This window comes from Heteronotia binoei, chromosome 8, assembly GCF_032191835.1.
Source record: "Heteronotia binoei isolate CCM8104 ecotype False Entrance Well chromosome 8, APGP_CSIRO_Hbin_v1, whole genome shotgun sequence".
NCBI classification, from domain to species: Eukaryota; Metazoa; Chordata; class Lepidosauria; order Squamata; family Gekkonidae; genus Heteronotia; species Heteronotia binoei.
Window position 1 is genome coordinate 81,374,751 of NC_083230.1, and position 27,761 is coordinate 81,402,511.

Consider the following 27,761-nt stretch of genomic DNA (forward strand, 5'->3'; position numbering starts at 1 on the left):
GTGGGGCCAGGCCATGTGTATCATAAAATGTAATGCCAGGTAGTGGAGATATAAACTGTATAAAGGATACAGAGAAACACAATTAAAGATATTTTTTTTTACTTTAAATACAAACATGCTTAAAACTCTTGTAATGTTTTGTTTAAAAGTGAAAGCTGGGGGAATAGAATTTGGCAATGCAGTTTTTAAAATGGAGCATCAAGAAAAAGCACAAAGATCACAGCAGAAACTAAAAATATAAACCAAAAATATAAAATGCTCTGGGATTAGGAAAACATGAAATCGCTGGGCATTGCAAGCTCCTTCCCTTGTCATAGGTCTACTCAGATTGACAATGGCTCTTCAGCGTAATATCTCCGTTGGCTGTGGGTTCCCAGGTTAGAGTACTCACTAGTTTAGTCCATTCAGCAGAGACAAGTTGGCTCAAAGCATCAATCCTTTATTTGCAAGGTCACACAACTCCAGCAAGGCACAGCTTCTAACTGGCCATATGAATGCTGAAAAGTGAAACTGAACTCCACTCCATTAAAATATATTGCAGCACAAAGCTGCAAGGAAAACACAGAATGGATTTTCCATTAAGGTCTCTGTACCCAGACAGACTTCTCCCAGAGTAGTCTATCAGGGCACAGAGACCTTCATGGAAAGTCCATTCCACATTTTGCAGCTTTGCAAGCCCAGAACTGCTTCCTGCTTCAGCTTACAATGCCTAAGAAGAAGGAACTGGGAACTTCAGCAGCCTCAGAGCTTCAAAGGGTGAGGATGGGGGGGGGGGGAATCCCATGGGCCTGACTACAGCCTTGGGTGGGCTGGTTCTGTCCCATGGGCCAGACATTTGACAACCCTGACCTAAAGAGCTCTCTCTTTTCTGATGGGACGCAGACTCAAGAAAAGCTGTTGAGGAGGGAAGGGAACACCCTACACTCTAACAAGTTCTAGAACAATCCATGGTGGGCCTGCCTGGACAGCCAGTATAGGGCAGAGGTTATACTGCTGGACTAGGATCTGGGAGTCCCAGGTTTGAGTCCCTACTGCTGGGTGACCTTAGTCACATACTGTCACAGCCTAACGTATCTCACAGAGTTGTAGTGAGGATAAAATGGAGGAAAAGAGAACAATATATGATGTTTTGGGCCCCCTCTGGGGAGAAAGGAAGAATATAAATAAATGCTACACTAAAGAAATGCAAAAAATGAACACACAAAATGATGTATTACATCCAACACACAAAAAAGGACAATGCACTTACTATAACAGATCTACAACTAAGAAGTGCCAGTGGACAAGAAAAGCTTTTAAAAACAAATAAGTTGTTTATCTGCAAACACAAAAGATACGAAGTCTGAAATCTTCCTGGACTAGAAGCTTGAGTGAGAAGGCACCACTACACAACAAGCCCCAAGTAAAAGACTGATTGACAACTGGCTTGCTTATCTATATGACTTAGGTCAAAAAAGAGAACACTAAGTGGAAAAATGAAAGCAAAAAGTTTATTGCTGCTGGAAGCAAGTAACTGATTGGTTACGGATTGGTGTGGGCTGCATATAAACACAGCATGCTGCTCTATGAGTCAGTTTCCATGGATTTTGGCTTGGATTGTAAATGTGCAGGCCAAGCTTGCCACTTATGAGTAAACAATAAAGTATGCAGGCTGTCTGCTATAAAAATTGAAAACTGTTTCACCATTTATGAGATGTTTAACCTTGTTGATTGTTCATACACAATCAACATTCCAGGAGCAAAGGAAACATTTGTCTGCTTCTAGGAATAACAATGCAATATCCACCTAAATGTTTGCTTTTAAAGTCATAATTAAATGGGACCTAGTGAAAAGTCTTAGGAATGTTCAAAAATGTAAGAGTAAATTTTTTTGGTCAGACTTCCTCCCACAAACAGTTCTAAAATGAAAGCAACTGTTCTAACACCATATTTATTGCAATTTGTGGCATTTTGCAGTTCCTGCTAGAAAGTCCTATTGCCTCATATTTATCTAAACCAGAGCCAGATTAAGCTACTAGCAATGGGAATAGATCAACATCAAAATGAAAAACTAATAAGTTTAACCAACAGTTGTGCCAAAACTCAGCTTAATACTTATTAAACTCTAACTGAAAACTGTGATGCTTTGAGTCACTGCTAAAGACAGTGTCAGGGATTTGAGTCTTATCCTGCAGCAAGACTTTTCAATAAGACCATCCAAAGCTTTGGGGATGATGCCATCAGTGTGCCAAGGACTTCCTTGTTTTCAGCAAATGACAATCAACAGTCTTGGAGCCGAGCATGAATACAAAGCTGAAAAGGCTGAGGGGATAACAAAACGAATCCAGAGTAGACACAGGCAATGTTGACTGGTAAAGTGTTTACTTTGAGATGTATTGTTTTGCCTTCCCTGGATGGTATAGGGCTAAATCTGACTGTTAATTATGTTATTAGATCCTAATTAAGTAAACACAGGTGAAGAATTCTTCTGGCTGCACTTACCAGTAAGAAGGTTTGTCTTCCCCAATTCTGCTGATGGCCATGCTAACCTTGGAGACTATTGTATTGCACTCTACATGGGGCTTCCCTGAAGACAATTCAAAAGTTACAATTGGTAGGACATGACACTGGCTACGGATTAGAGTGTGAAAAGAGGAACATATAACTCTCACCCTGAAAAAAAGTTCACTAGTTACCTATATGTTTTTGAATCCAAATCAGTATGACTGTGCAGTTTCTCAGAATTCCCTGCTGTACCAGCACCCACTCATTTTCTTTTGACAGTAGTGCCAGATGCTCTCTCCCTGAAGAACTGAGGAAGCCACTATATTGGCCTGGTTTCACAAACATGACAAGACTGGGATGTTCAGACTGGTCTTTGGTAGCAAGAATATAAAGGTTTTTATGCTGGGAAAGGCACAGGGGTGGTTCACTGTTATTATTTCTTATAACTGGCTTGTTTTGCTGGTTTAATGTCCTTTATGTGCTTAGCTGGCTTTTGTAAATCAAGTGAGCTACCACAGATGTTAGGAAAGGCAGAATATATAAGTGTTTAAATAAATCAATACTGTGACAGTAATTAGCTTATTAGAATATAATTGCAAAGGTGTTATTCTAACAAAAATCTTTGTGGGCGACAATATACAAAAGCAGTCCACCTACAGAATTAGACACACACTATGCCTCAGTTAATAGCCACAGTTTCAAGAATCCCTACACAAATACAAGAGTTCTAGAGCTCTGGCAAACCCCAGTGCAAGCTCAAATGAAATCTGGCATCTTCAATAACTATGAAAAGCAAAAACTGCTACTTGTTTTACTTGACTTTTTGTAATAAGTTGTACATATATGTTTATTTGCAAAAATAAATGTACTTTTGAGCAATTGGAGCATAACAGCTAATGCTAGGTCAGTCTGCACTGCCTAAAATACCTTTAGTGACCTTTCTCAAAATATTAAAGTCAAAGAATTTATGCAGAAGAACTATGAGTTTTTGTTATTTAGGCTGGATACTGGCCACAGGACGTGAGCCAATGCTTGAATTTCAACAAGACTGTTAAAGATTTTTTATATTCTAGAAACACAGGCACTTTTCTGCACCCCTACCCAACCCTAACTGGTATCTGAATCATTCTCTATTATCCTGTCAGAGTCACACTCGGCCACACTTGTGTCAGGTAACTCAAAAAGAAAACCAATGATTTCTTTTAATGGCAACAGTTTCATACAGTTCAATATATGGTCTCAGAAGGGCAAATAATCCTCCCACCCAAATGATCCTAAATCACAGTGCTCAAGGACAAAGTTGAAATTGGAGGGTGAGAGAAAAGCAGAGAAAGAAGTAAGCAGTTCTTGTTTCATCCTTACTGACTACTAGTAATAGCGGGATTACTGCCAAAATGTGCATAGCTATGCAGACATGCACCTTAGCCAGCTGTTAAACCATGCCCATTTTGGACAAAAACTCAGCCTTCAATTGCAAAGGCTTTCTCACCTGCATTTACCTTACTCTACTGGGGCAGTAATGACTCGGTACTTGCACATGGGACTATCTTTACTTTTTTACCTATTTTCATCATGTGATCTGACTGGAATGGCAAATGACTTTGGGCTATTTCACCCCTCAAAATTAAGGAACACATATGTTCCCTATTCAGAAAGCTGCTACAGGGAGTTTGTGCATATAAGGAGCTCAATGAAAGAGTGCACATGCACCACCTTACTTGGATAAGAAACATTACATTCTAGTATCCACTGGTTCTCAAGCATAAGCAATCCAAAGACATCCATTTTGACTTTTTTTTTAAAAAAAAATGCATGAATACCCAAATCCTCCCCTCCTCCACTGCCAATACTGTTGGACTGCCCCTTGGAAGCTTTCAAACAAAACAGAATAAGACCCTTATCAGTTATACTTCAAAAGTAAGTTTAAGCAAAAGCTTATATCATCTGTGCATGCCCCACTAGGTTACATCTCAGAAGGCAGCTAAATATATATACCAAAGGTGTCAAACTAATTTGTTACAAGCAGGGGCGTAGCTAGGGCTTTCGGGGCCCGGGGCCCAAGATTTATGTGGGCCCCTCTACGTGTGTGCACGCCGCCGGAAACAGGAAGTGACGTCACTTCCGGTGACGTCACTCCCGGTGACGTCATGCCACCGCCGGAAACAGGAAGTGACATCACTTCCTGTGACATCATTTTCCCCCGCGCCACCTGCCGGAAACGGGAAGTGACATCACTTCCTGTGACATCATTTCCCCCGCGCCACCTGCCGGAAGCAGGAAGTGACATCACTTCCTGTGGCATCACTTCCCCCAAATGACATCATTTCCCCCAAATGCCACTGCCGGAAACAGGAAGTGACTTCACAGCACTTCCTGTGACGTCCCCAAAAATCCCCCAAATATCACCGCCGGAAACAATTTTGTTCTCAAATCCTGTATATACTTCATCAGTATATGGGATAAGGCACTTTCTCAACTGTGCTGCATAATGCAGCCTATTTATTTTGTCCTGTTTGCTCTGTTGGCTCTATCTGCGCCACCTTCATCACTTTCGGGGTGTGGATCCCCCAGTGGGGTGGTCTCGCGACTCCCTCCGCCGGCTGTTTCTGATAGCCCTGCGCCCCCTCTTTCATTTGATATGTGTCCCGTGCGGGTGCCACCCTCCCGCCGGGAGATGCCGCAAAATGAGCCCCCTTGAGGCTTATGGCGGCAGGGCTCGGGGGAAGCGAGCTAGACTGCTGTTCTTTTGACGGGTTATAGAGTGTTTCGAGCCCGCCCTGTGGCATCGGTCCCATCATTGTGGGACCCAGGGGGGCGACGCAGCGACCCACCGAAGCAGCCTGTCACTAATAACACAGGTCAAGATGCAGGACAGGAACCCGGAAGTGACCGACAGGCTGCTTCAGCGGGCCGCTGCGCCGCCCCCCTGGGTCCCACAATGATGGGACCGATGCCACAGGGACGGGCTCGAAACACTCTATAACCCCTCAAAAGAACAGCAGTCTAGCTCGCTTCCCCCGAGCCCTGCCGCCATAAGCCTCAAGGGGGCTCATTTTGCGGCATCTCCCGGCGGGAGGGTGGCACCCGCACGGGACACATATCAAATGAAAGAGGGGGCGCAGGGCTATCAGAAACAGCCAGCGGAGGGAGTCGGGAGCCCACCCCACTGGGGGATCCACACCCCGAAAGTGATGAAGGTGGCACAGATAGAGCCAACAGAGCAAACAGGACAAAATAAATAGGCTGCATTATGCAGCACAGTTGAGAAAGTGCCTTATCCCATATACTGATGAAGTAAATACAGGATCTGAGATCAAAATTGCACCAGAAGACACAAACACAAAGCTCCCTTACACTGAATCAGTGCTTGGGTCCACCAAAGTCAGTATTGTCTACTCCAGGGGTGGCCAGAGTTGCTTAACAAAAGAGCAACACAGAATAAAGGTCAGATGTTTGAGAGCCGCAAGACATGAACATCAGATATTTGAGAGCCCAGGAAGGAAGGAAGGAAGGGAGGGAGGGAGGGAGGGAGGGAGGGAGGGTGGAAGGAGGGAGGGAGGGAAGGAAGGAAGGAAGGAAGGAAGGGAGGAAGGGAGGAGGGAGGGAATGAAGGGAGGAGGGAGGGAAGGAAGGGAGGAGAGAGGGAGGGAAGGAAGGGAGGAGGGAGGGAGGGAAGGAAGGAAGGAAGGAAGAAGGAAGGAAGGAAGGAGGAGGGAGGGAGGGAAGGAAGGGAGGAGGGAAGGAAGGAAGAAAGGAAGGAGGGAGGGAAGGAAGGGAGGAGGGAAGGAGGGAAGGAAGAAAGGAGGGAAGGAAGGAGGGAGGGAGGGAAGGAAGGAGGGAGGGAGGAAGGAAGAAAGGAAGGAGGGAAGGGAGGGAGGAGGGAGGGAGGGAAGGAGGGAAGGAAGGAAGGAAGAAAGGAAGGAAGGAGGGAGGGAGGGAGGGAGGGAAGGAAGGAGGGAGGGAGGAAGGAGGGAGGGAGGGAGGGAAGGAAGGAAGAAAGGAAGGAAGGAGGGAGGGAGGGAAGGAAGGAAGGAGGGAGGGAAAGAGGGAAGGGAGGAGGGAGGGAGGGAGGGAAGGAGGGAGGAAGGAAGAAAGGAAGGGGGAGGGAGGAAGGAGGGAGGGAGGGAGGGAAGGAGGGAAGGAAGGAAGAAAGGAAGGAGGGAGGGAGGAAGGAAGGGAGGAGGGAAGGAAGAAATAATAATAATAATAATAATAATATTTTATTTTTATATCCCGCCCTCCCCGCCAGGCGGGCTCAGGGCGGCTAACAGACATGGGGATCCCATGATTCACATAAAACATAAACAGTTTTAAATATATCAGTCACAAATACATTATTTAAAATAGTTAAAATATATAAAATGGTGCTAAAATACTGTATCATAATGTACGCAAGATGGCTAGATGTCCATTCGTTGGATTAATCAAGTTCTATCTCAAAAGCCAGCTGGAAAAGAAATGTTTTGCAAGCCCTGCGGAACTGGTTCAGGTCCCGCAGGGCTCGCACCATCTCAGGAAGGTCGTTCCACCAACGAGGGGCTATCACCGAGAAGGCCTGCTCCCTGGTAGCCTTCAACCTAGCTTCTCTTGGCCCAGGGATTGTTAGTAAGTTCTGAGAACCGGATCTCAGCGCTCTCTGGGGCACATATGGGGAGAGGCGGTCCTTTAGGTAGGCAGGTCCTCGGCCATATAGGGCTTTAAAGGTGATGACCAGCACCTTATAGCGAACACGGTAGACAACCGGCAGCCAATGCAGATCCCGCAGCCCAGGCCGCGCAGGTTCCCACCGTGGTAGTCCCTCCAGTAGCCTGGCCGCCGCGTTCTGGACTACCTGAAGTCTCCGTGTTCGGTATAGGGGCAGCCCCATGTAGAGGGCATTGCAGTAGTCCAATCTCGAAGTGACCGTTGCGTGGATCACAGTTGCTAGGTCGGTGCGCTCCAAGAAGGGAGCCAACTGCCTCGCCCTCTTAAGGTGAAAGAAGGCGGATCTAGCAGTGGCGGCTACCTGGGCCTCCATTGATAAAGAGGATTCCAGTAGCACTCCCAGGCTCTTGACTTTGCGCACTGGTACCAGTGGCGCACCGTCAAAGGCCGGTAAAGTGATCTCCCCTCCCGGTCCGCCGCGGCCCACGCAAAGGACCTCAGTCTTCGCCGGATTCAACTTCAGCCCGCTCAGCCTGAGCCAGTCAGCCACGGCTTGTAATGCCCGGTCCAAATTTGTAGGGACATCGCCAGCCCGGCCGTCCATCAATAGATAGAGCTGGGTGTCATCTGCGTATTGATGACAACCCAGCCCATACCTCCGTGCAATCTGGGCAAGGGGGCGCATAAAGATGTTAAACAACATCGGGGAGAGAACTGCCCCCTGAGGCACACCACAATGAAGTGGGTATCTCTGAGACAGCTCCCCCCCCAATTGCCACCCTTTGTCCCCGACCATCAAGAAAGGAGGAGAGCCACTGTAAGGCTAGCCCCCGAATTCCTGCGTCGGCGAGGCGGCGGGTCAGCAGCTGATGGTCGACCATATCGAACGCAGCCGATAGGTCTAGCAACAGCAATACCGCCGAGCCGCCTCGATCCAGTTGTCGTCGGAGGTCATCCATGAGGGCGACCAGGACTGTTTCCGTCCCATGGCCCGGGCGGAAGCCGGACTGGCATGGGTCTAGGACGGAAGCGTCCTCCAGAAATTCCTGTAACTGCACCGCCACAGCCCTCTCGATAATTTTGCCCAAAAAGGGCAAGTTTGAGACCGGCCGGTAGTGTGCCAATTCGGCCGGGTCTGATGACGGTTTTTTCAGGAGAGGGCGGACCAATGCCTCTTTCAGGGGTGTTGGAAAAACGCCTTCTGAAAGGGATCGATTTATAATATCCCGTATAGGATATCTTAATTCCTCCTGGCAGGCCTTAATTAGCCAGGAGGGGCATGGGTCCAGATCACAAGTTGTGGATCGTGCAGTGCCAAGAATTCTGTCGACTTCCTCCAAGCTGAGCGGGTCGAAGCAATCCAGAGTTAACTCAGAAGACACGCATTGGGTTTCGAGTCCACTTACTGCCTCAAAATTGGCGGGGCAGTCCTGGCGGAGCGATTGGACCTTATCCGCAAAGAATTTTGCAAAAGCCTCACAGCCAATCTCCAATTCCTTAGCTTTTGAATTGCCTTGAGGCAATGTAGTCAGATTCCGAATTATTCTAAATAACTGGGCTGGGCGCGAATTTGCGGATGCAATCTTAGCCGCAAAGTATGTTTTCTTTGCGGCCTTGATTGCCATCTCATAGGACTTCATAAACTTCCTGTAAGATGTTCTAATCGCCTCGTCACGAGTACGTCGCCATTGCCTCTCTAGCCGTCTGAGGCCTTGTTTCAGCTGGCGTAATTCCGGGGTATACCACGGAGCCAGCTTAGTCCGAGGTCGCAGAGGGCGCCGAGGTGCGATTTCCTCGATGGCCCTAGAGAGCCGGCTATTCCAGGTCTCAATCAGGCCATCGAGGGAATCGCCAGAGGGCCAGGGGTCCCGTAGAGCCATCTGGAACCGTTCCGGGTCCATTTGGCTCCGCGGGCGAGCCATAATCGGCTCCTCGCCTAAACAGGTTTGGGGGGGCATATTTACACGGGCCTTGAGAGCGAAGTGATCCGACCATGGCACTACCTCTGCGGTTATGTCGCTCACTACAATCCCGGCCGCGAAGATCAGGTCTAACATGTGTCCGGCCTGGTGAGTGGGGGTTACAACAAATTGAGAGAGTCCCAGTGTCGCCATGGAAGACACTAGGTCCGTCGCCTGACTGGAGGACGGGTCATCAGCATGGACGTTGAAGTCACCCAGGATTATCAGCCTTGGGTGCTCCAGCGCCCAGCCTGTCGCCGCCTCGAGCAGGAACGGTAAGGCGTTGGCCGGTGCGTTAGGCGTACGGTACACCAGCCAAATCGCCAACCCCTCTTCATCCCCCCACGCCAGACCGGCACATTCAATGCCCTCAATCTTTGGGGCCGGGAGCGCCCTGAAGGAGTAAGCCTCCCGTGCAAATATTGCCACTCCTCCCCCCCGCCCACTAGTCCGCGATTGGTGGAAGACTGAGTAACCTGGGGGAGCTGTTTGCGAGAGGGCTACTGTATCACCCTCCCGGATCCAGGTCTCAGTCACGCAAGCCAGGTCCATATTCTGCTCGAGCATAAACTCTCGGAGAATTGAGGTCTTATTGTTAATGGACCTGGCGTTGCATAACACCAATGACGGAGGCGGGAAGGAAGGAAGGAAGGAGGGAAGGAAGGAAGGCCGCCACCTCCCGCCAGCCGCCCCCCCCGCTTTCGGCCCCCTCCCTCCCTGCCTGCCCTCCTTACCTGCTTCCAGGGCAGCGGAGAGTCCGGCGGCGGCGAGTCCGGCGGCGAGGCCGCTGGAGGGCCTCCAGCGACCAGCGCCGGCTTCTCCGACGCCCTCCCCGGCCTCCGCCTGCACTGGAGGCCCGCGCGTGGGGCCCTGCGGCGGTCGTGGAGCCGGGGAAGCGTCGGAGAGGCCGGCACTGGTCGCTGGAGGCCCTCCAGCGACCAGCGCCGGCCTCTCCGCCGCTTCTCCGGCCTCCGCCACCGCCGCCGGGGCCCCGCGCGCGGGCGGGGAAGGCAGCGAGTGCAGCCAGCTTCTGAGGGGCCCCTTGGCATTGCCAAGGGGCCCCCCAGACCTGGGGCGACCCGCCCTCCCCGCCCCCCCCCCTCCCTACGCCACTGGTTACAAGGGACAGATTTGACAATAATGTCACTTCATTGGGCCTGGCCATGTGTGCTGTAAAATGTAACATGAGGTAAAAGAGATATAAACTTTATAAAGATGATTCCATATGTCAAATGGCAATAGCAGGTGAATGACAATATCAGGCTTAATTGGATTAGGTGTGACATGCAGAGGTGTAGTAGATGTGGAGATACCAGAGTTGGTAATGAGACAGGAAACCTAAGTCGCAATTCCATCTAAGAGGATTCAGTCCTGGAGGATGTAAAGAATACATGGTTGTAAGTCTGACATTAGAAATCACAACACTCAGTTGCTGACCTAAGAGGAACAGTGCTCTTACAAAGGGAGATTTCAAAGGGAGATCAGAAAGAGGGAGAGACTGCTGAATTGCAATTAATAATGAAGGTCAAGACAATCATCCTCCTGGACTGAACTGAGACCTAGGTTTGCTCTCTCATGACCAATATCTGCTGTTGTAATTTGGTATCTGAAATCACCCCACTCTCTAAGATATGAGGACCAATCCAAGTGTTCTAATTCCTAATCAGGGTCTTTTTTTTTGAAAGAAAATAAATCCAGATAAGAACACAGACATTCAATCTTTTTTTTTTTAAGAAAAAGCGGAAACAAAGCAGCAGAATGCTTGCACACAAAAGCTTATACCTGAAATAAAACATTGTTGGATTTAAAGCTGCCATGGGACTCTCATTCCTACCCCTTCTCTTCCTCCCCAAATGAGGAGGCACACCCCTGGAGAAGGAAGCAGAAGAGGGAGGGAGAGAGAGGGTAGGGGAGAAGAGAAGAGGATACAGAAAGCAGGAAGCGAAGAGGCACTGAGGGAGCTGGGGGGAAAGCAAGCTGACATGTGGCTGCAGTAGCAGCCCTGGAAAAGGAATCAGAAGAAGGAAGTTGCTTGGAGGATGGATTTGAGCCCTGCATAGGCCAGATCCATCCTGCGGGTCCCACATGTTGGACACCCCATTATATATGGTCGCAACTCAGTTCTAATCAATTTCATGCCTTGATTGGAAAGAGGCAATGGAAAAAGCAAAACAAAACCCCAAAACCTTACTGAACAAGTTCAAATTTATATTGAAAATAACTAGGATGACTATATTAGCACTGTACCTCTTTACTGCTATGAACCAAAGTTCCTAGGGCTAAATTACTGGTTCCAGCAAACAATCAGTATGTTTTCTGGTTAGCCATCTTAGGTAATCTGAAGCCAATTGACTACTCTATAAACTCATACTCTTTCTAACAGAGGAAAGCAGATTCTAACCTTGTTTTCCTGAGGAAGGGTGTTTTTGCCCTCATAACTAAAAAATAGAGATTAATATGTTTTTATATTAATTGGATTTCCATGTGAGGGGCTTATACTTTCTCCTCACAAAGGTGCTCATGTTGCCTTAATTCTTGGAACTATTCACCACTACAAGCCAACACATTATTTTATTTATTGCACTTGTATCCCACCCTCCCCAAATGGCTCAGGGTGGCTAACAACAGTCACACCTCAATGACAGATTCACATTACAACAATAAAACATTATTAAAACATTAAAATATTAAAACAGTTTAAATACAGTTCAGATGGCATTTTGAATTAATGTGTGATGATATTGTGGGGTAGATAACACACCACCACAGATGTTAAAAGTACCCCCATTTAGTTATTAAAAGCCTAACTGAACCGATATGTCTTACAGGCCCTGAGGAATTGTGATAAATCCCTCAGGGCCCTAGTCTCCTCAGGGAGGGCATTCCAGAGGGCAGGTGCAGCCATGGAAAAGGCTCTTGCCCTTGTAGTGGTCAAATGGGCATCCTTTAGCCCGAGGATCTTTAGCAGATTTAACGAACTTGATCGTAGTGCTCTCTGGGGCTTGTGTGCGGAAAGGTGGTCCCAAAGGTAGACAGGTCCCAAGCCATATAGGGCTTTAAAGGTCATAACCAGCACTTTGAACTAGGCTCGGAACACTACAGGCAACCAGTGCAGCGTCTCCAGTGCAGGTTGGATGTGCACCCATAAGGGCAGTTCCAATACCAACCTGGCCGCAGCATTCTGCACCAGTTGTAGCTTCCGGGTCCGAGTCAAGGGCAGTCCCATGCAGAGGGCGTTACAGTAGTCTATTCTTGAGGTGACCGTTGCATGGATTACTGTAGCCAAGTCGCTGCATTCCAGGTATGGAGCCAACTGTCTTATCTGCCTAAGATGATAGAATGCAGATCTGGCAGTGGCTGCCACCTGGGCCTCTAAAGTTAATGAAGACTCCAGGAGAACCCCTAAACTCGTGACCCTTGAAGCTGGTTCTAAAGGCGCCCCATCAAAGGTCGGTAAAGGGACCTCTCTTCCCAGGCCGCCTCGGCTTAGGTACAGAACCTCCGTCTTTGCTGGATTCAATCTCAGTCGACTTTGTCTGAGCCATTTCACAGCGGCTTGTAATGCCTGATCCAGATTTTCTGGGACGCAGTCAGCCTGGCCACCCATCAGGAGGTAGAGCTGGATGTCATCTGCATATTGGTGACATCCCAGTCCATAGCTTCAGACAATCTGGGCGAGGGGGCGCATGCAGATGTTAAATAGTGTTGGGGAGAGAACCGCCCCGAGGCATCCCACACATTAGAGGGTGTCTCCGAGACAACTTCTCCCCCACTGCCACCCTCTGTCCTCGGCCTTGGAGAAAAGAGGTAAGGCATTGGAGGGCAGACCCCTGAATCCCCGTGTTGGCAAGGCAGTGTGACAGCAGCTGGTGGTCGACTGTATCAAAGGCAGTCGACAGATCTAATAACAGCAACACTGCTGATCTGCCTTGATCCAGATGTCTTAGGAGATCGTCCAAGAGGGCGACCAGTACTGTCTCCATCCCATGTCTCAGGTGAAAGCCAGACTGAAATAGGTCTAATGTGGAAGTGTCATTCAAAAACCCCTGTAGCTGTGCTGCCATTGCCCTCTCAATGACTTTGCCCCAAAAGGGCAAGTTTGACACCAGTCGATAGTTGGCCAATTCGACCGGATCTAAAGATGGTTTTTTAAGAAGTGGGCGAACCACTGCTTCCTTGAGGGGTGAAGGGAAGGTCCCTTCTGTCCAGGACCTATTAATGATCTGTTGAAGTGGTACCAATAATTCTGGCACGCCCTTATCAGTTGTCCCGCCCAGCCCGGGCGAGGACTACGCAAAGGGGACCCCCCGGCGCCTGCCAGCCACTCCCGGCCCCCGCCGCCGCCCCAAGAGCCTCCGACACCTTCCCAAGCCCCCGCGGCGGCCCCACCCCTCACCTGGGCTGACGGAGTGCCAACAGCCGCACGAACGGCGCCTCTCAGCTACCGCGCCCGTCTCCGGCTCCGAGGAGCCTGGCCAGAGCAAGACGTCGGGGAGCAGGAGGGAGAAGCTGAGCCCAGCGCTGGGCAGAGAGGAGGAGAGCCGCCTGACCCGTGGTCGCGAGAGACGCCACACCCCAGCACGCTGCAGAAGTCCGAGACCCCCGAGGCACGCCCAGGCAGCCCAGCCCCGCCTCTCCCGGGCGTCTGGGGCTTTGAAGGGGGGGAGGAGCCAGAGAGGGGCAGAACCCAGGAGGGGGGGAGGACTGAGACGGGGTGATAAAGGGAGGGAAGGAGGAGGTCGGGGAGGAAGCTGGCCAGTGCTTATTGAGGCTGCCTCGTGAGAGAGAGGGACAGGAGCCGCAGCACAGCCAGGAGGGGAACGGGGGCCTGCGGTGAAGTAACCTGGCTCCCACCCCTGTTTCTGAGACCTCCGGGGAACGCCCCAGAGTGCCCGGGAGGGGCGCCGGCGGCGCCGGGAGAGGTACCCGGAGCGTGACATCAGTCAGGATGGAAATGGGTCCAGATCACAAGTAGTCAGATGCACAGAACAGAGGACCTTGTCGACTTCCCTCAGACAAAATGGAGTGAAATGGTCCAACATTGGAACATGTGACGGGCTCGGGGCCTCGAGTTCATGTACTGTATCTAAATTGGCGGGGAGGTCCCGGCAAAGTGTCAAGACCTTATCTGCAAAATAATCAGAAAAAGCCTCAAAGCCTATATCCAATTCCCTATCATTTGGCTTGCTCTGTGGCAAGTTTGTAAGTGACTGAATCATACTAAATAACTGAGCAGGGCAAGAGTTCGCAGACGTAATCTGGGCTGTGAAGTAAGCCTTCTTTGCAGCTTTGATTCCCATCTCATAGGACTTCATAACCAGCCTATAAGATGCTCTTGTCACTTCATCGCCAGTACGCCGCCAATGCCTCTCTAGTCTTCTTAGTCGCAGTTTCATCAGCCCCAGTTCCGAGGGGTACCATAGTGCCAGCTGAGCACGGCAACGAAGATGGCACCGGAAAGCGATCTCGTCAATGGCTGCAGAGAGTTGTCGGTGCTACGCCTCCGCTAGGCCATCTAGTGAGTTGCCAGAGGGCCAAGGATCCCACAGTGCCATCTGAAACTGCATAGGATCCATCTGACTCCGTGGGTGAGCCCAAATATGCTCACCACCTAAACAGGGTTGTGGAGACACGGCCATACAGGCCTTTAGTGCATAGTGGTCCAACCATGGCACTGCCGAGGCAGTAATTCGGTCCACTGTAACTCCCACCGCAAAGATCATGTCAAGTCTGATGTTTCAATAACGAGACCTTTTTGATAAAAGTTTCTAGTTTATTGTAACATGTTGTTAGACTATAGAACGAGGTTGAGAGACTGGCGAGTATACAAACAAAGCAATCATATAAGGTATACATCAAAGGAATTCTTAAGGGAGGGGCACACTATGCAGGGCACATTCACACATTGATGTTACTTTTTCGTTCTCAGGCCTAGGTCGTCCTTGAGCGTCTGCTTGGCACCACTTTCCCCCCATGCTCCTCTGAGAAGGCTCCACAATCTTGTTCCCATATTCCCATTTCAAAGCATTGCTACATAACAAAGGGAGGGAGAGGGGAGAGGAAAGTTCGAGCTAGCAGCATTGGCATACAGTGTGGTTTTTACCCAGGATCCTTTTCCTGAACCAAAGAAATGATCTAACTACACAGAGAATTACAGCAGACCTGACAGATCAAATCCAATGTATGCCTGGCCCGATGGATAGTAGTTGTAACACACTGGGAGAGCCCTAGTGTCACCATGGATGACACTAGGTCCGTTGCCCTGGTGGAGTCCACATCATCAGCGAGGACGTTGAAATTACCCAGGACTATAAGCTGTGGGTACTCCAGCGCCCAGCCTGCTACAGGCTCCATCAGGGCCGGTAGGGCACTGGCTGGTGCGCTAAGTGTTCGGTACACCAGCCAGATAGCCAATTTTCTCCCCTATCCCATAATAGACCAACACACTCAATGCCGGAGATCACTGGAGGTGGGAGTGCCCGAAAGGAGCAAGCCTCCCATATCAGCAGTGCCACCCCTCCCCCCCACCCCCAATTATGTTGATTTATATCAGCTAACAGGTATGCTAGCCTTCTAACCCAGTTTTTAAGCCAAGAGCCATTATACGCAAAAACAATGTGGCATGGCAATCTTGTAACAAGAGACAGTTGAACAGTTCACTGGGATAGTAAAGTAAAGATGGCAGGAAATCTAAATCTATACTATGTAAAGTTTCTTCTACCACCAGTAAGACACAATGAACAACCATCTATATGAATCTACATGAAAAGTTTATAAGTAGTACTTTGTTTGGAGTAGTCCAATATGCTCAAGAAAGAAGAGATTACCCATTCTGTCAAAAAGGCTAGTAACTACAACTGTGGAAGCAGGCAGTCATGGCAAAAGCTGAAATACATCTAACCATTTAATCTAAATCAAACTGCTCCTTGATGGATATTAAAGTCAAAAGGGGGAGGAAAGCCATGCACACATACAAATCTTGTTTTCCCCAGCAAAGATTAATTTACCAATGCCTGAACTGTATCAGCCATGGAAGATACACTTTCTGCTAAGAAAGGCTGTCTCCCAGCATGACACTGAGTTTTTAGTTTTGTTTCCAGCAGCACCTTAGATGCCTGTTAGATGCATTAGTTGCCACTAAAAGCCAAATACAAGATAAATCAGAGGAATAATTGCCCATAAAGGTCACCTCAATGCTGTACAGTTAATGTTTGTTCTACTTATTTATCCTAAAGCAACATATAGTTCACAATGCTTTTCTATGTACATCAGCAGCATCAGAGAGAATGTTGGGTGCCAACTAATGCTGCCATATTTGAATCCAAATTCCTACTTGGACACAAAACCGAAAGTATCGCTTTGGACAATCGCCATAGTGCTGTTCAGATACAACACTCTTGCTCTCACATATACATGCCAAGGCCAGAAGTGAGTCTCAACTCACATTTGTTGCTCCAATTCCATTAACACAAGAAAAAAAACCAGCCTGGAGATCCCACAGTTATTTGCATACAAGATCCTCTCTGACCTTGAACACCAAAAATCTTTGTTGCAAAGGAATAGAAACATCTGAACAGCCTCCCTCTTGGTGTAATTCAGAACAATGTTATAAAGAGTGAAATCAGTGTTCTGTACAAAGAGATGGTCATGTAAATTATGAGAGGCCTGGTCTACTCATGCAGTAGACTAAAATGATCCAATGGCCTATATAAATTCACACTGTGAGACAACAATCATAATTTCAAACTTAGATGTTTCTAGTTTAGAAGCTGCCTATCTCATATCAGTAGATATTATTGTTGTGACATCATGCCTTATAGCCTTATTGAGGTGCTGCATCTGAATCTAATTTTAGCACCATCACTTCTTTTTGGGACACAAACTGTATTCTGTGAAATGTGCACTTTCCGCCAGTGATCTACCTTATTAAGTTTTATCGTTCTGCTGTTTGGTTTTATTGTATTGTTTTAAATCTGACTTGTTGGTTTTTATTGTCTAACCTATGTTGTGATCCGCCCTGAGCCCATTATGAGAAAGGGCAGAATATAAGTTCACTAAATAAATAAAATAAATTATTTGAAAAGGACCAGGTGCCGAAGTGTCTGAGAATAGCAAGAATGTCCAACTTCAAAGAAGTGAGGATGTGGGTCAAATATGGTTGTATTGGAAACCAGTGGCGTAGCTAGGGCTTTGGGAGCCCGGGGCGGCCCAAGATTTATGTGGGCCCCCTATCTCGGGGACGCGCGTGTGGGGCAGCAACGGCGCCTCGGGCCCCGGGGGCGCGCGCGGGCGCTGAGGAGGCGCGTCCCGCGGCCGCCCGACCCCAGTCAGTCAGTCAGCCAGTCAGGCCGGCGGTTGCTGTCCACTCCCCTCCCCCCGCCGCGGGAGATGCCCGAGAAGGAGGCTGGTGCGCACGCGCGCCTTCTGAGGCGAGGGAGGAGAAACAGCAGCGCGCCTTTCCCGCGCTTTCAGCCCGATTGCGTGAGAGAGGGGGAAAAAAAGGGGGAGGGGGGAAGGGAAGGGAACGAGGAGCCCCGACATGCGCGCGCGCGCCCCTCCCCACCACACCCCCTTCCTCTGCCGTGCGCGCGCGCGCTCCCCCTCGCTGTCGGGCGCGGGGCGCCTCCATTCTTTTTCTCCCCCCCTCGCAGCGCAGCAACACGGCCATTGTTTGGGGCCCCCCCTTGCCAATGCGGGGACCCCCCAGACCTGGGGGGACCCCCCCGCCCCCCCCCCCTACGCCACTGTTGGAAACTTCCTACAAATGGAAAAGCAGCAAATATATATTCTTTCACAACCCTTGCCTTTCTATCTGCTAGTTCAAGTTTTGTATTTGCAGGGCATTTTTTTTTAAAGAGGAGTATTCAAAATGAGAATTCCCCCACCTGCCGTCTACATCCTCAGTATTCTACCATCACATTCTTCCGTGTGTGTATAGAAGGCCCAGATGCAGGTATAGAAGGCCCATGTGACCTTCAAGGCTTCCTGATGTATGACCAAAGCAGACAACATATGACCCCAGCATGCAATACAGGACACAACAATTTCCCCTCTAGCACTGCTGTTGAAAGCTTTACTGTCCATCTCTGTCTTCTTTCAGGCAGATTCAGACATAGCATGCACTTAAGAACCTTAGGCATCTAGAACAAAACAGGAGTCAATTTCATCTTTAAGACCAACTTAGTTTTTTTCAGAACGTAAGCTTTCGTGTGCATGCACACCAGACGAGGAAGAAGTGTGCATGCACACGAAAGCTTACGTTCTGAATAAAACTAAGTTGGTCTTAAAGGTGCAATTGACTCCTGTTTTGTTCTACTACTTCAGACCAACACAGCTGTCTATTTGGACCTAGGCATCTAGTTAGCTTTCCTATATCAGATAATTAAATTCCTAGTGGCTAGAGGTACTCCTCAATCACAATTTAGGCTTATTACAGGTACAATACTCAGAATCTCTGCTTCCATTTTAAGGTTTTTGCTTTTAGCATAACTATTTTGCACGTTTAACACTAACTCAAAAGAAAATTATACTATCCATCATTGTTATGTAGATAATTAAAGAACAATTACATGAGTCCATAAAAGTATTTTATCCAAAAGATAAATAGGTCACAAGCCAGAAGCCCTCTCTGAGAATTAGTTTTCAATCAATTTAACTTTCCATATTTAGGGGATTTTAAAATCATCCCCTAACAATAGCTAACTGTCCCACTTGGCAAGGGCATGCATTGCTGGCCAACCCATTATCTTATAATTTCAAACACAAAGCCAGGTTATCTGTACTTCAAATGTCTTCCTAAAATACATTAAAAAAATATTAGTTCATTCTTGCTACTTTCTATCTTAAAATCTAGTTACAAATAAGGACTACAAGTTTTTCATGTATAATATTATATTTTGGCCCTCAACCAATACAACCATATTTGAACCACATCTTATCTATTCAGTTGTACATTCTTGCCATTCTCAGACACTTCTGCACCTGGTCCTTAACAAATAATATCTATTGATATGAGTTTGGCAGCTTCTAATGCAGAAAAGGCCATATAATTATGTTATTTCTGTTTCTTGCCCATCTCCAAGGCTATTCTATTCTGAGTCTGTTGCCTTTTTGTCATCTTAGCTGAGAGTTCAGCAAACTCAGTTTCTGTGCATGGAAACTTTTTTAATTATTTCTTTTCTTTTTGATTTAGTCCAGCACCTGTTCCACTATATTCCTGGCTATGCATCTGTGGCAATACTCCTTCCCTTATCGAAAGAGAAGAGGATGAACAGTCATGCAACTGCCAATACAGCTTATTCTTGCTCGCAATAACCAAGGTACACATTGCAAATCACCAGTTAAAGATTAATGCTAGAGCAGCATTTTCTTTGCTGCTACCTAACACAATTCTAAATTATAGTTTAAAACTCTAATGAAAGCAGGAGGCAAATTAGGTTTTCATATGCTATCTAGTTCAGTCTATTCCCTTAGAATTAGTTTGATTTAACTATTATAAAACCTTTAAAATCAGTATATTCAGCACAACTTTGGGCTGCACCTGTAGCAGAAATGACAGAGGGTAATGGAAAACATGTTAAGATTTCTGAGCTTATTCTAACACATTTTCTGCTAAGTTTCTGCAATGGATGTTCTAATGCAGGGGTGTCAAACATGAAGCCCAGGGGCTGAATCAGGCCCCCAGAGGGCTCCTATCCGGCCCATGAACCACTCACTGTCTGCTTCTTTCTCCGTCTCTTTCTTCCTTCTGCATCACAACTTGCTTTTCCAGGCTTGTTCAATCGCACAAGAGTCTCTATTTTCTCCAGTGGCTAATGGGAAGGAGAGCTTGCTTTACCAGGCTCTCTCAATTGCACAACGGAGCTACTAAGCCAAGCCTCTCTTCCTTCTATTGGCTGATGCTCCTCCCTCTCCTGGTCCCCTGGGGAAGGAAGGAGCCAGAGCTTCCTTTGCCCAGTTCCCTTAATCACAATGAGAAATACAAAGCACCTTTAAGGTCAACAAAGTTTTATTCAAGGTATGTGTTTTTTGCTAAGAGACAGAGGGGGGAGCAGTGAGGTGGATTAGGCTGAGAGTGTGTGTTAGTCTGTATCCTTTATAAAGTTTATATCTCCCCTACCAGGTATTACATTTTATGACACACATGGCCCATCCCGACAAGGTCACATTTATGTCAGATCTGGCCAGTATGGATAAAAATCAATGGTTTTTTTCAAAAAAATAAAAAAAAAATCATATTTTTAAAATAAAATGCTTTTTGAGAAAAATATATTATCATCCAAAGGTTATTCCATCATGAAATAAGGATTAGTTTTTAATTCTGAAGCATAAGGCTGTATATTCAATGTTTAAATTTTTGGTAATAAATTCTATTAATCCATTCACAATGTCATGCTCTTTCAGAGGTTTCTGTAAGATTACTGGGCAGTTTCTCTGTCTACAAGACATTATCACAGAACACAGATGCTTGGTTTTGCAGTTCTCAAAATTGTAATTTGTGTCTGCAGAGATCACATGCTTCTTCTACACAGCAAAAATGTTATACAATGAACAGAGTTGAGAAAAAGACCTTAAACTCATTGTTCCACAAACCTATGTACACAGAATCAACCCCTTAAGTGCTAAGTTTCAAAAAGTTCAATGAATAGAAAAAGACTGCTTGGAGTGGAATAGATCTGCACAAGAAGAAACTTAAGTGTGAGGAGGGAGGGGCAAGCAGTAAAAATGAAAGTGAAACTTTTTGAGCAGAATACTCCACAAGACTGTGGATCTTTTGTGTGTATAACCAAAGGTTTATCACATTATTCTTTCCCTGGAGGAAAAAACCTATAAAGACAGCAGGCCGTAAAAGAGAGTCTTTATGCAGAAAACTATGATTTAAATCAAGTCTTACTGACTAGCGATTTAAATTGTGATTTAAATCAATTTGATTTAAATCAAATCCACCGTGGATCTGGCCATCATAACAAATTAGTTTGATACCCCAAGGGACATTCAGATGCTCATGTATTTTGCACTTCACTATGTATTCAGGGCTTTCAGTATAGCAGTAATATAAAAGGCAATCATTCCTTGTCAGAAATGCAATGAATACAAAGTAACAAATTCTCACAGACTGTCTCATGCACACTTCCACATTTCCCTCCTTCCAAGTGGGAGACTTTGTAGTCCAGAATAGCAGCTCTCAACCTCAATATGAACCATTAATAGGATGCAGAAGCAGTCTGGGTGGGTTGCAGAGGTTTCATAACTATTAACAAGAATTTGCTCTCCCTCAGTCCCCATGTCTGTTTGCAAACATGTCAAGAGCATCTCCTGCCAATGCTACCTGCCATGGATTATCCATTTGTGATCTTTTGTCATGCTAGTAGAAAACCTGAACCAAGTGTCCCTTAACTCCTTGCCCACCAGCAATCTTTTTTATGCGTTACTTACTTCCTGCTGATCCACCTGCCATGGATTATCCATTAAAGCCATAGCAATAAAATATACTCCTAAGAACACTACTGCAATTTTTAAGTCCCTAAAACTTACCATAAATGATAAACAGCACCTAGGTTCTTTGACAAGGTAACTGGTGGGATGTAAGACAGAAAAGGAGAAGAGCCACTTATTTAATGAATGGAATGCTAGCAATCTAAACTAAAAACCTTTCTCAGCTAAGAAACTCTGTAGCAAGTATCAGCTGATCACTCAGCTTAAACTACCTTTCAGAGTTGTGAAGATAATGGTAAAAATCTATGCATCACCTTGAACTCCTAGAAAAAGGACAACATACAAATATGAACAACAGTTTTTCCTTCTATGAAGTTAACAAAGGCTAGGCAGCACTGACAATGGTTAGATAATATCCATATTATGGCAACGGTTTATCACGTGGACTGTTAGCTCACTTTTCTTCTTTTCACTTGTGATCCTATCTTCTAGAGATGGAAAGGCTTCACAGCATAAGGCTATGTTTATACAAACCAAAGCCTTAAGTAAGCAAAAAGGTATGTGGATGCTGTCTGCCCAAAATAAAGCAGTAGGAATTTCCATAACAACCTCTCATTTCTCCTCAAATAGCCCAATGTCCAGTGAGGGGAAAAAGGACTTATTTCTTTAAAATTCCAGGGCTGGCATTATGCCAGTTAGTCTGTATTGTCACATGATACAATGCATTGGAGGTTCATTCCCACTACAACTGAAGGACTCTGCTCCCATGCCTTGTCTGAAATATAGAAGCTACAAAGACTACGGGATTTAAAGTAGAAAAGCAAAAAGACTATATTGTACCCAGACACTGTACCCAGACACAAGACAAACCAATAGTAGGAACTAAAATTGTTTTTTTGAAAAAGGAAAAATTTCCAATTAAAAACTTTCCCTAAGACTGCTTATCAGAAATCATATCACAAGCCCAGGAGAAATTTTTTGCCTCAACAGAAACAGCCAGTTTTCAGTTTATTATTTGTGTGTCATCTAAAAGCATACGTACATATACATGCACACACACATTTGGCTGTGTGTCTGTAAAACCACAGAACATTCAAAGGAAAAAAGCCAGAAGCAAAACAAAGACAGCCAAGAAACTTCTGTGCGAGAAATTTTAAAAATCCACAAGGAAACAATCCAACTGTGTACTGTTGGTGTGGCACAGCAGTAGTTTTGTTGGACAGGCTAGAAGAAAATAAGATGGATATCTGAACTACTTAGAAGGAAGGGAGCATGAAGATAAAAGGATTAAAAAAAGAAGAATAAGAACACAGATGGGAAAACCCCAAGGATAGTAATAAAAAAGGATGCTAAGTAGAAATCTGAGGAAATAATGAGCCAGGATAGGCAACTAGTAAAAATACTACAAATCTTTGGAATGAGGAGCTGAAATGTACAGCAGAAAGTACTTCTGACAAAAGTATAAAAACTGAATGTAATGCCAAGCTCATTCACTAGCATGTTATGACCACCTTGGAATCCATATTTTAACATATGTATGTACAAAGAATTAAAAACTATTTAATATAAAGCAATTTTCTCATCCAAATATTTGCATAGCTAATCAGAAAGGCAACACCTGTCCTGCATTTGTCAGATTTACTCAAGACTGAAATACAAAGCTCACTTTTCAAAAAAAGACCCATCTAAGATTATCATAGATTAGCAGACAGGTGTTAATTTGCATACTTTTGTATTTTTTTCTAGTACTTTCATAATGTCACCTAACATCATTTCCATCAAAACTGTTTTTTATCTTCATTATAATTTTAAAGAGCCTATTATATACTCAGCACACTTAACCTGGCTACTTAAGATCTAATATTAAAACAACTAAAGGATGAATGCCTTAGAAAGGAAGCAATCCTTTGAGCACATTAACTCGCAAGTGCTTTTTATATCATACACTCTTGTTATGGCCCTTTTTAAATAAACTTGTGACTCACTGTTTGTTTTCTTCACCAGGAGGTGGAGTCTTGCCATGCCCTTCCATTACAAAATCCTCATGTTCCATCTGCGAAGGCAAGCAGTGTATGTCAGCATTGATGGAGCAAAATACACACCATCCTAAGTGGTCCCTTAACCCCTGTCAGCACTTAACATTATCATCACTTCTCAATCTTTATCCCTAACAACCAAGAGATTGTCATTTGTAGTTAACAAATGTGCATCCCTGGATTCAAGTTACCACTCTAGAGAAATTTTCCCCAAGTTGGTCCATTCTTACAATAAAATTAAGCATAAGGAAGAATGCTTTAGTAGCTGAAAATGAGCAGATATGAGAATTGGAATCTGTACACCCCCCCCCATATAACTATAACTATACATATAACTATATATATATAAAACTTATATATAACTTATATATATATAAAATAGTTTATATATATATATATATATATATATATATATATATATATATATATATATATATATATATATATATATATATATAAAAACTATAGAACAAAATAGGAGTCAAGTTGCACCTTCAAGACCTTCAAGACCAACCTAGTTTTATTTAGCACGTAAGCTTTTGTGTGCTCTCTAAGCACACTTCATCAGATGAGGAAATCGGTACAGGAATCCGTTTGATGAAGTGTGCTTAGACAGCACACGAAAGCTTATGTTTTGAATAAAACAAAGTTGGTCTTAAAGGTGCAATTGACTCCTGTTTTGTTCTACTACTTCAGACCAACACGGCTGACTACTTGGATCTATATATAACTATATAACTATATATATATAGTGCTACTTTATTCACTAAAGCTGTTGAAATTCTTTAACGATTATTGTTCTTATTATGATTTATTCTTACTGTGGAATTTGATATTTTTTAAAAAGGTGGCTTTGGTGAGGGTCACAAGCTGTATAAAATTCTTAAAAACTAGGTGAAAGATGGCTGACTGATAACAAAACTAGAGGCCAAAGGATTTTTTTTAGATCTCCCCCTCCGGTTTTTGTTGAACTGGGTAACATATGCTGCATACAGATGCCAAGCACAAAAATGAATATGTTTATTCCTGGATTCACATACTTTCTCCCTCCTCCTTCCTATATGGAACAGATATGGAAGACTTCCTAGTTTGTATCTAACAATAATTGGATGTGATATCCTAATTGGGGTGCTTTACCAAAGCTGTGGGTTGTTTCCTACCTACAAACCTGGATTCAATCTCTTTGAACAATTATTAAGAAATAATTTCAGTTACACACAAGGGGTGGAGTGAGGGAGGCCAACAATAAAGTACGCCCATTCTCAACCACAAATCTGACATCTGAAGGAAGCCTTTATTTAAGCTTCTGAATGGAGAAGGATATATTTTCAAAATTCAAGTTTTCCTTTGGTTGAATTTTTGAAAAATTGTTCTACATTTTTCAATCCTAGAATATTTTTGAATTTTGACATGGTGCAATGGACATGGAACCTATGCCATGCATGCTTTGAGGCTACAGACAAGGAATAGAAGACAAAAAACGTGCTGTCAAGTCTCACTCAGTTCATGATAACTTCATTCACAGGACATTCCAGGCAAGACAGGAACAGAAGTGGTTTGACACTGCCTTACTCCCACAACCCCACCCTTCCTTGATGGCCTCCTATCCAAATACTGTTGCTGACCCTGTTTAGTTCCCAGGTTCTGATGAGCCTGGCATAAGGTGGGCTATTCAGGCTGCTAGCTAATAGCTAGGCAGGAAATAGTTTAGCAAAAAGGGATACAGACAGGCAAGGCTGCTCGAAGAACTGTGAATTTAAGTAATTCTGCCACTCCCCAGCCTCAATCTCAGAAGAGAACAAAGTTGAATGGGGAGAATAAAGTCAGGAAAGCTTGAAACTGGGTAGGGAAAGCCACAATTGAACAACCTGTGTGGAGAAAACACAATTCTGCTCATTGTCTGGGGAGGAAAAGAGATGAGCTTGAACAATGTCTCAGCTCTGTGGATTTTTTTTTAAACTGAAAACATTTTAAGATACCCCTGGGGTGGCAAACCAAGCCATATCTGGTTCTGACATCTTGAACCTAGTTCTCACTGAGGTGGTCACTCTGCCTCAGCTGTACAATTCAGACTACAGGTAGGGCACACATAACTGAATGACCTCCCTGCAAAAAAGAAAAGAAAAGGAAAAGAAATACCTGGCATATATAGAACTAGTTGCGTCAAGGAAGGCCAAACTAGTTGTGTCAGGGAATCCTTCTCACAAACATTAGATACACAAGAGTAGCTCTGTACAATAGTTAAGACATTATACATTGTTAAACAAAGAACATTCTGTTCATTACTGATGAGATCTGTGTTATCACTAGGGCTTTTTTTGTAGAAAAAGCCCAGCAAGAATTCATTTGCATATTAGGCCACACACCCTGACATCACCATTGTTTCACACCGGGCTTTTCTGTAGAAAAAGTCCAGCCGGAACTCATTTGCATATTAGGCCACACTCACTGACACCAAGCCAGCTGGAACTATGTTGGACATATGGACATATGAAGCTGCCTTATACTGAATCAGACCCTTGGTCCATCAAAGTCAGTATTGTCTTCTCAGACTGGCAGCGGTTCTCCAGGGTCTCAAGCTGAGGTTTTTCACACCTATTTGCCTGAACCCTTTTTTGGAGATGCCAGGGATTGAACCTGGGACCTTCTGCTTACCAAGCAGATGCTCTACCACTGAGCCATCCCTCCCCAATATTCCTGTGTTTTCCTGCTCAAAAAAAGCCCTGGTTATCACTATAATTTTTTTTTGTAAGTACCTGTTTGGTGAGGGGTACAAACTGTCAAATTTTCAGAGAAACTGAATTCTGAGCTGCAAGAATTTAAGATACAGAGGAAGAAGGACAACAGTATTTCCGACCATTCCTTACCAAGGAAAACAATTTCATAGTTTCTGACAGTAGTTGAGAAAATTCAAGAATTCCACCAACATGTGCTTTTCATTTAGTTTTCAAAAAGTGTTTTTTTTCCATCCTGATGTTCATATGTAGACAGTATAATGAGCACACTCATTGGCAGCTGCCTTTAGCAGATACAGTAAGTTCCATGTTAGGTAAGCCCCCATCCCACATCCAGAAGCCTGCCTTCAATCATCCTGCACCTGCTTACTTTTTTCCTTTTTATTAATAAAGACAGCCAGAAACTGATTGCCTCTGCTACACTGCCTACTGCCAGCATTTTCATGCTGACCTGTCTAAATCCCCATTGCAGCATGTGAGAGACAGTCCCAGTTCAGGTACATTTTCCAAACTACTTTGAGCACATTCAGCACAGCACTGAATCCAACAGAGACTTCGGAGTTTGGGTATTCAGCACACTGCAGCAGTAAGCTCCTATCTCTAATTGGCTAGCAGTGAGTGTGGTTATCATAAGGGACCAGGCAAGCAGCTGGCTGAGGTATGTGAAGGGGCTGGGACACAGTTCAATGGAAAAGACAAGTGTTGCTTCTGTGGAGCTCTCCTTCCATACTGTGTTCCTACTGGCAGCACCAGCAATCAGGTCAACAAACACTAAGAACAAAAGGACAGAAAGGCAACTACAAGAGGAAGAACTGGGGATAGACTACAGAGAAGTACAAGGGGAAGCAATGGGGTGCTACTATAAACATGACAGGAGAAGTGAAACAGAAGTCATTTTAAATTCTGCACTTAAATTCATTACTTTAACACTACTGTACACAAATATAAACTGATATGGTTTAAATTATGGAGAACAGGAAGAGTTTAGAAGAATTGGAAGATTTTTTTTCTAGCCTAACTTAAGAATTGCTTTACAAGTATAAATGCAAAAAAAAATCAAATATGGGAATGCATAGGACAAAAGGGAAAACTAGTATTTCTATAACTGTTATACTGCTACAGGAAAAACCCCAGAACATTTTCCATTTCAAATATGAACATTCTAGGATCAGAAAGTAACACACACACACGCACACACAATCACCCTTTGTGTTCACTTGCAATGTAGGCAGTTTGCCCTGGCCTTTCTACCTCAATCTTCAGGGAGCACATAATTGCCCAATGACCCTTTAATTTCCTTATATTTTATTCTAAGTTGCATTTCTTTCCAAACTAGGTAAATTCAAATAGGTAAAAACAGCAAAAATCAAAGACAACCTATGAAGCCAACATAACCAATATGTTACTGCCCCAAACTAAGCTGTCAGACCTCATGTTCACCAGTATGGAACTTAACATTACGCTTA

General features: G+C 45.1%; 1 protein-coding gene across 9 annotated transcripts in view; it reads right to left on the reverse strand.

Annotated features, from left to right (window-relative positions):
- Window positions 1-27,761, reverse strand: part of TNRC6B (trinucleotide repeat containing adaptor 6B) — a 201,436-nt gene that overhangs the window by 132,285 nt on the left and 41,390 nt on the right. For 5 of the 9 annotated variants that reach the window (XM_060245402.1, XM_060245408.1, XM_060245406.1 and 2 more), the window contains one exon: window positions 23,510-23,577. The exons of 3 other annotated variants lie outside the window; for them this stretch is intronic. In XM_060245402.1, the coding sequence (XP_060101385.1) occupies window positions 23,510-23,577 (68 nt within the window). Of the gene's footprint in view, window positions 1-23,509; window positions 23,578-25,539; window positions 25,667-27,761 lie in introns of all 9 variants that reach the window. One more of the 9 variants, XM_060245401.1, reaches the window with a different exon arrangement.